This window comes from Harpia harpyja, chromosome 2, assembly GCF_026419915.1.
Source record: "Harpia harpyja isolate bHarHar1 chromosome 2, bHarHar1 primary haplotype, whole genome shotgun sequence".
NCBI lineage: Eukaryota > Metazoa > Chordata > Aves > Accipitriformes > Accipitridae > Harpia > Harpia harpyja.
Window position 1 is genome coordinate 90,547,495 of NC_068941.1, and position 11,934 is coordinate 90,559,428.

Consider the following 11,934-nt stretch of genomic DNA (forward strand, 5'->3'; position numbering starts at 1 on the left):
CCCCTCCATCCTGGAAAGGAGACAAGCAGGGAGCTGGGACAGGGAGCTGCAGATTCGTTTCTGATCTGGGGAGGAGGGTGGGAGGTAGAAATGGTTGCTCAAGGTCTCTCCTCACTCAGGAAGGAGGGAGCATCTCATGAAATGGGCAAAGGCAGTGCTTGTTCATCTACTGTGTGATGAAGCTGTCGAGCCCCTTGTGATGGTCTATATCTGCTCCTTGGAGCAGGCTGTGGATGCTGAAATTTTGCGCAAGTTTGCAAACAGCTGTATTGATCTGTGGAAGAAAAATCCACCCAAGATTATTTAAATATAAAGACCTTTCTGACTCAAGAGGCCCTGACCTCAGGAAGCACCACTGCAGGCTTGTGAGCCAGCAGCGTCCTGTCTTCTTCCCCTCTGAGCCTCAGACCAAGTACCGAGCCTCGTGCTGAGTGGCTCCCAGTGCCTCTGCCTGGCATCACCATCGCTCCGCTGTCCGGAGGGTCCCGTGGCTTCCCTGGTGTCCTGACCCACAGTCACCCCAGCCACGGTTCTTGTGCTGCATTCTGCACTGGTTCCTGCTGGACCCCAGCCACTGGGTCTTGCTATATCCAGCCCTGACGGTGTCTCCTGGACATCTTCAGCAGGTACTCCAGGGAGAGAATTTTTTTTTTCTTGTTCTCTAAGCAGACTTTGTAGCTGCTTTACAGAGCTTGCAGACCGCCCGCAACTCTGGCTGCAACTACCAGCTCCCATCTAGCAGTTGAAGGTGATACCCAAAAGAAAAATCTGATAGTGGCTGACGTAAGCTTTACAGCTTCATCCCGTTCTGCCTACTCTTTTCGTTAAAGCTGCAATTATCTGATCAGCCCAAGGCAGAGCTGATAATAGCTCTTTAGCTGCAGCACTCCTGCAAAGGCCACCTCTCTTGTGGAGAGCGCCAGTCCTCCGTTGGACTACTTCAGGCTGGGGGGTTTTGTACTATTTTGACTACTCAGAGCCGTGGAGAGGAAGCTGAGTCTCTTTTGGCTATGCCTACTGGTGTCAGAGAGGCTGGGGGCCAGGGGCAAACCCAGAGTGTAGTCCTAGCCAGAGAACAGGAGCAGCTCTTCAGCCAAACACCTCCAGCATCCCCAATAAACACTGTGACCTGGATGGTGCCGCTGATGCGAAGGAGATGGAAGGCTACCTGCTCCCTGCATGCAGCTGCTTTGCACATCTCCAGCCAGGAGATAGAGCTTCTGCTGCAACTGCTCCCTGCCATAGCCAGAGGGCCCTTGGGAAGAGCTTCACTCATCCCACCGCTTCCCTCCTGGAGCCCTGGTTTTCTCTGCATGCAAAGAAGTTGAATTTTGAGGTGAGATTGGTGTACAGACTTAAGCAAACTTAGGGCTCGTGCCAGCTGCCAAGGCGCTGAGCAAGGCAGAGCAGAGCATCATGCTGCTGCCAGCACAGCTGGGAGCTTCAGGGGACCCAAACTGGGTCCCGTGCCTGCAGACAGCCCACGCAGGCATGCAGCAATGGCATGTCACTACTCGTGGTGGCTGCATGTTTCCCATTGTTCACGCCTTGAGGACAACCTGCTCCCCTCCATCTTTCCTTGGTTTAGGTCCAGCCTTACCTGCAGCTCAGCAGGGTGGAGCGGAGGAGATGGCCCCAGCCTGCTGCGGCCCCTTGGAGTATTTGGGTTTGCTTTGCACATCATAGCCTGGGTCAGGGGCTGTGTTTTCGTGAGGGGGTGGGTGCTCATGAGCGTCCATGGTTGCAGCTTTGCTGAGGTTGCTCTGACTCTTCCCCTGTGGCCGCTGCCACGTGGGTGGGTTTCTGCAGGACACCCTGCCACCGGCATTGTGCAAAGGTAACGGTCGCTGCTGTGCACACCAGAGGCAGCTCCCGCCCCAGGCTGGCGGCCGCTGGGCTCCGCACCCATCCCCGCTCTGCGCTGGGATCCCTGACAGCCATGTCCCTGCCCGCGACCACCGGACCCGGCAGGCGGGCACCGGTGGTCCATCCTCCAGCTTCACCAGCACTGCCAGAGCATCACCAGTGATGGCATGGACAGGGTAGCAGGTTTGAACAAACATTGCTGTTCTGAGCCGGGGAGAAATTGGACACAATTTGTACGTCGTGGCCAGGCTGACACGCTCTTGCCATGAAAAATCAGTAAGAGAGGGCTCATCCTCAGTTGTGAAACAAAGACATTTTCAGTTCTGCAAGGCCAGGCAGTTACAATAAAAGCCAGAACCAGTTTCTGGAGGAAAGCCTTTCTGAGACTTTGGCATAGATGCCAATGTTTAAGAAGTCTTGTAACACTGGAAAGATCCTTGAGGAATGGGAAAAATTCTGTATTAGCTCATTTTTCAAAAAATGAATCAGATGACCTTGCTAACTGCAGACCAAAGAGGCTGACCATTGATCCCAGCTCAGTCATGGAGAGGATGCAATCAATTCAGAGTTAAAGGGTGGCAGTATAATTTATGTTAATCAGTCCAGCTTTACTAAGCATGGAGTTTAATAAAAAAAAATCAAATTTAGCTGTTACTTTTTTGAAGTTACAAATGTGACTGACTAAGATAGCTGACATAATAGGCGAGACTAACAACTATTTGACTTGATACAGCATTCTGATTTAAAATTAGCATTGTGTAAGTTTATTAAAATAACTACTTTTAATCTCCTTAATATATATCTTAGTTCTAAAAAAAGTCATTACAAATGGAGAACCATCGTGCTGGGATGGGCATTTCTTTTGGGTCCCGGGGAATTGGCTCTCGGCTCAGACATCTCTGCGTGTTTGCCAATTCGCCAGAAGCGGCCGTGGCCGGTGCAGGGGGCACAGGCGGCAGCGGCGGTGCTGGATAATGGGGAAGCTGCTGCTCCGCGCCCAGGCTCCGTAGGCAGAGAGGTGCTGGGGCAGGGGACGGGGCTGCGGAGCAGCAGCTGGGAGCAGAGCTGGGACCTGCCAGCAGCGAGTGGCCGAAGGAGACTCTGAGCATGGTCTCATTGCAAAGAAGTAAGTTAATCCCTGGATTTATATGCAGAGAGGCATTAAATGGAAGCATGTGGAGGGGCACATGATGCAAACGAGGCTGCTGGTGGATGACGCGCCTGGTCTTGCTGCCCTCAGTTGCAACAGGTATCTAAGTATCGGAGAAGGGTTTGCAAGAGCTGCAGAATTGACTCAAGTCTGGTGTATTTGATGGAAGTTAACACTGTTTCAGTCAGCTAGAAGAAGGTAGTGGAGAACTCGATCACAGTCTTTGCAAACCCAGAGGGAGAAGATGTTGCTGGAGCATCGCTTAGTGCTGCAGGCAAAGGCAGAGCCCAGTCCAGCAAAGGGCACTGGAGCTCACCGAGCTCACTGGGAACGTGGTGCCAGGCAGCAGGATGGGCGACCGCCGCTGCCGGAGCCGGCTCTGGGCCGGCAGGGCCTCTGGAGTTTTTAATCTGATCTGGAGGTCTTCACAGGGCCGTCCCAGCTCAGGACGAGGGTCTGCCCTGCCCGTTACTGCCCTGACTCTGCCCAGCAAGGGGTCAGAGCCGAGCAGAGGTTTCGGTCCTGCTGCAGGGTGCTCCCAGGGCAGACCCCTCCAGGGACCTGCCCAGCCTGTGCCCATAATCTCCGTATTTGCTGTGCTCCGAGGGATGTGTCCAAGGTGAACTTGTCCAGGCACTTTTTAAAACTAGGCAAATTTGAAATAGGCACCGGTTTCTAAAACTGCTGCAACTCAGAGGGAGATGACAGACTTGATGCTGAAACCACTGGGTAAAAATTCCCAGAGCTGAATCGCGTAGCAGTCAGCCCCATGTGGATCTGCAGGCACCGAACCTCCTGAAAACGATGTTGAAGTGCAGAAGTGTGTGGAGACCACCTCTGGCACCTGGCTGCACCCAGAGGCTGGAGGGTCCCCAGTGCTGCTGTCAGCACAGCTTGAAGCCCGGGGAAGCCTGAAGGACCAGCTACCCTGGCAAAGCTAGAGATAAGCAGAACTCAGCGAGTCGTTTATGCTACTAAGTCACATCATAGACATAGTGAAATATAGATTTTTAATGCAGAACAATTTGTGGTCAGTGTGTTTGCTGTTCCAAAAAAACAAATAGCCCTGTGTCCCCCACCTTCGCAGCTTTCCAGCGAGGGCGCAGAGCCAGGCTGGGTGCGGGGCAGCCCCGTTCCTCTGGCAGCCTCGGCTGCGGCAGCAGCGACGGCGGCCGTGAGCAGTGCTGGGGGGTTTTACACACAGCGCAAGCCAGGTCCTACATACCTGGTATCATGTTGTAGGAGTTCATGTGGTTTCAAAGTAAAAGCTAGAGACAGTTATTGACACCATTAGAGGTATGTGACCGTAGCGGTTCTGGGTGTCTTGTGGACACTCGTGGCTTGGCAAGAGGAAGCTGCTCCCGGCTGGACGCCCCTTCCCAAGGGATGGCAAGGGTGATGGGCGGGTGGCTGCGGGCCAGGCTGAGCACAGTGCTGCTTTAATGAGAGGGGGGGCTGAACGAAGATGGTGCTGGCTCAGCACCCACAACCTTGGGGGGAGGCAGGAGAGGCCGGGGGTCACCTCCCTGCCTGCACGGCATCCGTCCGTCTGTCTGTCCTGGGCAAGTAGCAAAGCAGGGACAGTGCAGGCAGCTCTCTCATCTCTTTGCAGGGAGCAGCCCTGAAGTACCTGCCTTCCATCCTTGAGGACGTGTTTGGGATCTTCGACTCCTCTGCGCTGGGGTAGGGTCCCATCGCCCCCATCATCCCCAGCCCTGCTCTGTGGCATGCTAGGTGCCTGCCGCAGCTACCTTTGCCCTCACTCCCGTCCCGCAGCGACCCCCCCATCCTGGAGCTGCCGGCAGGAATGCTGGCTGATGCCATTGAGCCGAGGGTGAGGGCAGGCAGAGGGGTCTGGGTTTCCTGATGCCTGGGAATTGCCTCCTTACCCCCTTCCTAGTGCAAAGCCAGGGGAGGGTTTTGCTCAATTTTAGCAGTAGCCTGTGCTTCAGGCAGAGGCTGAGCCGGGAAACCCTCAGTCCCAGCTGGGTCCATTTCATGAATTCAGGCAAGGTTTTTACTCTGGGTGTCTCTGCGCGGCTGTCTGCGGTGGGCACGGGCTGCCTTGCGGCTTTGTGCGATGGGACCATCCTGCCCTGCACCTCCCTGCACAGCTCTGCCCGCATCGAGCGGCTCCCCCCTCCCCACCAGCCCCGTCCTGACGGAAACATGGGGGCAATCGGTACCCGACCCCCCGCTGCTGCATTTGTCTTCTGCAGAAGGAGAGGGGCTGCAGGTGCTTGGGACTGCAAAACAAGCGGGGCTCTTGCAAGCCCTGTATTTAACACTCGTTAAATCCTCCCGCCTGGACTGCAGGGCCTTGCTGCGGGACTTCATTGGGAACCTGCCGCCCCAACGCCTGCTGAAGCAGAAGCTGCAGTCCCTGACCAACATCGTCAACAGCAAGATCTTCCAGTCCTATGGTGAGAAGGGGCACCGGGGGTCCTGGCGGCACTGCCCACGCTGAGCTCTCCTGGGAGGGCCATGGCACAGGACGGGGACGAGTCCCTGCCGCAGGGACCCCTCCTCTGCCCCTGAGACAGGGTGGCTCTGCAGAGGGAGGCAATTCCCTCGAGCCTGTGCTGGAACCACGCGTTGCCCAGCCCTTGCCAGGGTGCAGCTGGTGCTGTTGGAGTGAACTCTCCTGCTGTCTGAAATGCTGCCAGGCTGCAGAGGGAAATACGGTTTAGCTGAAGCAATATGCAGTCAGCGTGACGATGGTTTAGCAGTTGTGTTTGGGAAGGGGGTGTCGGGGGCTTGCTGTCAGACTGGAAGGGTGTACTGAGTAGGATTCCCCAGGCCTGCTGTGACTCTGATGCTGTTTGGTATTCTTAGGAGTAATCTAGGTGATGGAAAAAAGAGTAGACTTGGTGAATTTTGCCCTGCAAGGCAGAAGTGACTGGAGGCATGCTGGAGGACAGACTCAGGATTTAAAATAATCTCAACAAGTTGGAGAAAAGGTTTTGAAAGATATAGATTGTATTTAAATTAAAAACAATCATGTGAAAGCAATCACTGAGCATGCAGGGGTGGGAGCACGGGGCAGCAGCAGTGCTGCAGGAGGGGTTTGGGGCCAGGGGAGCAGAGGGGCTCGGCGATGCAGCCCTCACAGGGGGAGCATCCCTTGGACACATGAGCACCCTGCTCAGCATTGCTGAGGCCTTGGCTGGACTGACTTCCAGGTGCGGTTTTGGGTGGCACAAGAAACTTGTGTCTAAACTGGAGAGAGTCCAGAAGCAAGCAGTGAGAGAAACAGCTTAGAAGACAGGGCAAGGAAGAAATGACTGAGAGCTTGGGGCAGGAAAGGGCACGGGGGAGACACAATGAGCTTCCAAATATCCACATGGCATTGTCAAAGGGAAGGGGAGTGGGCTGCTTTGAGGGGCTGGATGGGAGGCCCTGGGTTTCAGCCACAGCAGGGAGGCTCAGGGGAGCAGGGGAGCCGCTCAGCTGCGGGCAGCAGGAACCGTTTTCTGTCTCTGCTTGTGGAGACTTTGCAAGATGGCAACAGGACCATGTCTAATTTGGCCATTGAGGTCACCTCCTGCTGCATGCTCCAGCTCTGCTCTGAGCCACCATGATCCCATGAGTGCTCCCCACATCCTTCCCTGCATCCCTCCCTGCATCCTGCGCTGGGTCCCTCCCTGTGTCCCCTGGGAGCCAGCACGACACCGCTCCTCCGTACCCCACGACAAGCAGATGGTTGTGCCAGGAAGAAAACAATGAAGAAATGTTTCCCCCCATGTTCCTTCCCTTCAGTCCCCCTTTTGTGGTGCCATCGTAGTGATAACCAGCAACGAGGAGCTGTCAGTGCAGCGTAGTGTCACAAATACCAGCCCTGGCCAGAGGAGCAGAGTAGTATGCAATAGGAAGAGCAGCAGGGTTTTCATATATTCAGCACTAGAGACTCTAGTTTATCTAGATGGTGTCCAGTTTAAAAAGTCTCCATCTGTTAAATCTGAAGCACCTTTAACAGAGCAGAGAAGCAGAACAAAGTCCATTAGTGGAAGCTGAAGCAAGAAAGGTTCAGATGAGGCTTTTCTATTTTATTTTACTTTATTTTAGCAGAGAGGATAAGTAGCTGCATAGCAGGGTGCAATGAAGTCTCTGTCTTGGAGCCTTTCCATGAGGATGTAATGTTTTTCCAAAAGCCCTGTCCATCCGAGGAGGAGATTGACAGCTCAATGCGTGTGGGTCGCAGCCTAGACCAGGCGTCGTGCTGGTCCTGTCCATCTTGTTGGTCCCTTTCCTGCCCGGTCCTCTCCGGAGCTGGGGTGGTGCCGGCACCCGCCAGCCCTGTGCCTCCCGTCTGTCTGCCCCAACAGAGTGCCGGGAGCTGCTGCTGCAGACAGCGGTGCCCATCCTGCAGGAGCTCATCGAGAAGGGGGAGGAGGAAGATGCCTGCATTGAGCTGCTCAGCAACATCCTGGAGGTGCTGTACAAGGCCCAGAAGGTAAATTCTGTCTTCTCTGCTGCCTCCTTGTCCCTCTCCAGTAATCACCTTGGAAGTGACCTGACTAAACCTGTTTGAGTATGGTTAAGCACAAATTACTGGCCACAATATGGTTGGGACTGATCGTGGTAACCCAAAGTCAAAGGGGGCCATTGGTGCCCACTATCCCAGTGGGAATCTGCCCAAGATGGGGGTAAAAACCTTTTGATTTCCACCTCAGCTGGTCTCTGGCGAGTTCCGTCAGTCCCCATAAGTGGGGAAGAGGCCTCTAACCCAAGAGACAGCACCGACCCGAGGGTGAGGGGGTGCATCCCTGGCTGCGCCTCTCGCTGTCCCTGCTCTGCAGACGCAGGAGGAAGGCGAGGGCAGGGGAGAAGGCAGCCGGTCAGCGATTGCCTGCTGGCCCCTGGGCAGTGTTGCACTCCAAAATTAGCAGTGATGGCCCTAAATGTGAGCCAGAGCCCCATGGCATGGGGGGGGGGGGTCCAGCCTAGAACCCCTCAGCAGAGAGTTGACCATGCCCAGGCAGCGGGGAGCTCCATGTGCCCCCTTCTCCCTGCACTGCCTGCAGGAGCCTGCCTGCTGGTGTGAGGAGCCAAAGCAAGAAATCCCAGTAATACACCAGTCCAGCTGCAACTCGGGGCTGAGTGTCCAGCTAGGCACGGTCCTGCTGTGGGTGCCTGACCACCCAAACACAACTCGTCCCAGGAGGGCCTCCGGTGGGACGGGGCTGTCCTTGCTGGGCATCAGCCCGACTTCCTGGGGTGCTGTTTGTTGCAGAGAGCGGAGGAGCTGCGAGCGCAGCACAGCGCAGGCAAGGGACGGCGCAAGGACTCTGGGGATGCGGAGCTGGTGAGTCCCTCTCCGTTGGGCTTTGGCACTCGGCGGATGGCGTGAAGGAGCCAGGTGCCCCTGTGCATTTGGGAAGGGCTTATCTGCATCTCACTATGGCGACAAACCCTGTACGGTCACCTGGAGTCAATGCATGGAGCTGGGCTGCTGGCCGGGATGCTGCAGTGATAGGATCAGGCCTGGGAGGTGCTTTGCAGGGCTGGCAGGGCTTGAGGCTTGCTGTGAGCCCCCAGTGCCCTGTGTCCCTCCCTGGGGTGGGGGATGTCTGTGCCCAGACCTTCACCCTGGCTCCCCGTGGCCTCGGTGCTTTGTTGTGCACCCGCAGGTGAGCCCGGGACGTTCTGTCTCCTCACTCGGGCAAGGAGCGAGCGAGGTCTCACGGCTCTTGGGGCGCATTGGGGCTGCGGGGTGGCCTGGCGGCATTCCCCAGCGCAGCAGGCGAGGCACGTGCAAGGTGTGCCGGCGCTCCAAAGCTGGCTCAAGCCAGTGTGCCGGTGGCACCGCTTGGCCCTGCCAGAGTCACTGCTCCCCAAGCCCTGGAGCACTTAGGACTGCTCAGGTCATGCAGGCACGGCCGTACTGCTGGAGAAGGTCTGGCAGACCAGATGCAGGGATGAAGGATTGCTTTTGTTAGAGCACAGGAAGGATAAAGCGTGGGCTTGCAACACTGGAAGCAGTGTACAAAAGACAGAGCACAACTGGTGACTGCGGATGGCCCTGGCAGCGGGACCTGCAGTCGCGGCTCTCCTTGTAGGCTCCTCTTTTGGCATTGCAGGTGTTTAGGCTGAGCACATGGAAGTCACAGGCACAAGCATGGTCCTCAAGTGACTGCACTGGCGGCATGTCCCTACCTTGGTAGCCGTCCCCCTTTCCCCGTGTTGCCTGGGTGCTGCCCTGCCTTTCTGCAGCTAGCACTGGGCCATGTCCCTGCGCAACCAGTGAGCTCATCACCATCTCCCTGTGCAAGCCCCAGTCCACCCACAGTGGGGCTGAGTGGCTGGAAGTTGTGTGGCAGCTGTCAGTGGTGGCTGTTCCTGCAACGTTTTGGGAAAGTGCAGGGATCTGTGCTCTGGTTCTGCAGGGTACTTCCTCCGTTTCTGTCCTTTCTAGGCTGGTCTGTGCTTTGGGGTCCCTTTCTGGGACCCCTTGGGAAATCCAGACATCACACCTACAGCACAGCAACCGGCGCTGTGGAAGCTGAATTAGACACGTGCCACCGTGACCTGGATGGGTGAGGTGGCTCTGTGAGCATGGCTTTTTAATTCCCATGGCACTGGGAAGCCCAGGCAGTGGAAGGGAAAGCTTGGAAATTGTGGTTGAAATGTCTTGTTTTGGCTTTAACTCTAAAACCTAAAATAGCCTTTAAGGAGAGGATGGTCAGGATGCTCAGGGGTGAGGACACTGCTCTTGTTTCAACCCCGTGTGAGCTGAAACCCACCTTTGCCTGCCTAGTGTGGACGCAGCCATCCCCAGCTGAGCGGCTGGCTTTGCCAGGGAGGTGTACGAGGCCGAGCTGTACAGAGACCCCAAGCCCCATATTTACACCGGAGTGCATCGCCTCATTCCAGCTCCAGCTGGTCACCCTGATGCTGCCAGCCCCCTGCGTGGTGATTAAACAAGCCGTACTTGCTGTGCTGGAGTGGACAAGACTTTTATTTCAGTATTCCATATAAGTCACGAATCTTTAGAGTCAGCTCGTGATTTCCCATCTCCCGAGGTGCCACAAGCCTGTCCCTCCTGGCAGTGTGATCCTGCCTGACCACCACCACAGACCAGAGCTCTCTGGTCCCATGGCTGAGGACCCCAGGCACAGGGCTTGTCCGACAGCCACGGTTGGAGCTGGAGAGGAGTTGGGGCTCATCCAACAGCCACAGTCTGGAGCAGAGCTTCTTCCTCCCTGCTGCACGGGGCCCTACGGAGCGCTGAGGAAACTTGTGCCCTCAGTCCCAGCTCCGCGCCCTCTGCCAAGAATAACTGCCAACACTTTGCAACCTCCTTGCCTGCTTTTCTTTGGTGAGCCACAGTAATTGCAGCGGTGCCGACCACGTGTGGCCTGGGAGTTGGTGTGCCCCCAGCCCAGCCTGCCAGCGCCAGGAGCCCACAGGGGCTGGGGACCACGCGCCAGCTCTGTGCTGCGGGGGCGATTCCTGTCAGCTGCGGTGACGGTGCTGTCACCTGTGCCTCCCTCCCAGCGCCATGGCAGGCAGCGCCAGGTGCTCAGGCATGGCCGTGACACCTCTTACCTTGCAGGCGAAGGTGAAGAAGCACATCCAGCTGATCCTGGAGCGGCTGCTGCACACCGTCAATCGGAGGGTGATCGTCCTGGACCGGGAGAACAGCCTGCGGGTGAGTACCACCGCTGCCACCCGCGCGCTGCGCCGGGCGTTGGGGCCGCACCACTTCCCACGGCTGCCTTTGGGCGACGCGGGAGATGCAAGAGGCGTCGCCGATTTAGGGGTCTGGGACCGGGTGACCAGCACTGTTCCTCAGCTGGCGCTGCAGCCTGGTACCAGCTGGCTGGGGCTGGATGTGCAGGTATTTAATGCAGCAGGATGCACGAGTAAGTCCAAAAGGGAAGGGGAGCCGTGCCAGGAGCAGGTCTGGAGCAGAGGGTGCGTTGGGAGGAGCAGGCAGGGTGTTTGTGATGCAGGAATTCCATTTTGGAAGCAGTTGAGGGGTTTGGGCTGTATTCTCCAGAAAACAAGTCACTGGACCCGGTGAACCGTCACAATTTTCCATGCCAATAACATGTGGGAGGAATGTGCTGGGACACCCAACTCTTACAGGGGGAGTAGGCAGGTCAGAGCACTGCTTGGCCAAAGCTTCATGCAAAGCAGCTGCACTGGGTGCAATGATCTAATCATGAAGGAGGGGGAAACAGAGCTGTGGCCAGCGTGGGTTCATGGGCGCTCTGATGTGGATGTGGCGGCAGACCCAATGTGCTCGGCCGGGCAGCGAGGAGTGGGCCTGACAAGCTGCTCTGGGTCACAAGGGTGGGCGAGGAGCTGGGTCTGACTGTGTTCCGGGACCCCAGAGCGAGCGGCGGGGCTGTGCAGTGGCAGGGAAGCTCCGTGCTGCAGGGAAGCACCGTGCTATGCCATGCTGCATGCCATGCCTGGGAAGGTGTGGGCATCCGGAGCGGCAGCTTGGCCCTTTGCTTGAGCCTTCTTGGGATAAGCCTACAGGTTTGCCATCGTGTTCTTTGTTCTCATTAATAAAAACCTAACTAAACCAAGGCAATAACTTTATCCTCACTGGACCTGCCCATGCTTTTCGGCAGATGAGGCTGCCCTGGTCTGTGAGCATCCTGGATGCTGGGATTGCTCCTGCCGATGCGCTGAGGCACCGGCGTTGCTGCTCCCTGCCCAGTGACCCCTTCTCATATCCCGAGGGACAGCGGAGGCACAAGGTCTTCCCTCTGGCTCCCAGCTCAGCCTGCCCTCCCCTGTCCGCTTGGCCGGCGCAGCCCTGAAGGTGCAGCCCCGTGGTGACATTTCCCAACAGCGGCTCTGCTGTTCTGGGGTGGCTTTACCAGCCAAGCCGATGGTGGGTGCAGTCCCTGGCACGTGCTCGGGCACAAGTGGCCTCGTGGCCAGGCAGTGCCGCTTCACCA

At 56.9% G+C, this 11,934-nt stretch overlaps 1 protein-coding gene across 1 annotated transcript in view; it reads left to right on the forward strand.

Moving 5' to 3' along the window:
* The window catches only part of LOC128139055 (dedicator of cytokinesis protein 2-like), an 82,882-nt gene that overhangs the window by 28,815 nt on the left and 42,133 nt on the right, over nucleotides 1–11,934 (forward strand). Inside the window, 5 exon segments of the mRNA XM_052780981.1 lie at nucleotides 4,629–4,699; nucleotides 5,333–5,439; nucleotides 7,342–7,469; nucleotides 8,250–8,321; nucleotides 10,572–10,667. Coding sequence (XP_052636941.1) covers nucleotides 4,629–4,699; nucleotides 5,333–5,439; nucleotides 7,342–7,469; nucleotides 8,250–8,321; nucleotides 10,572–10,667 — 474 coding nt within the window.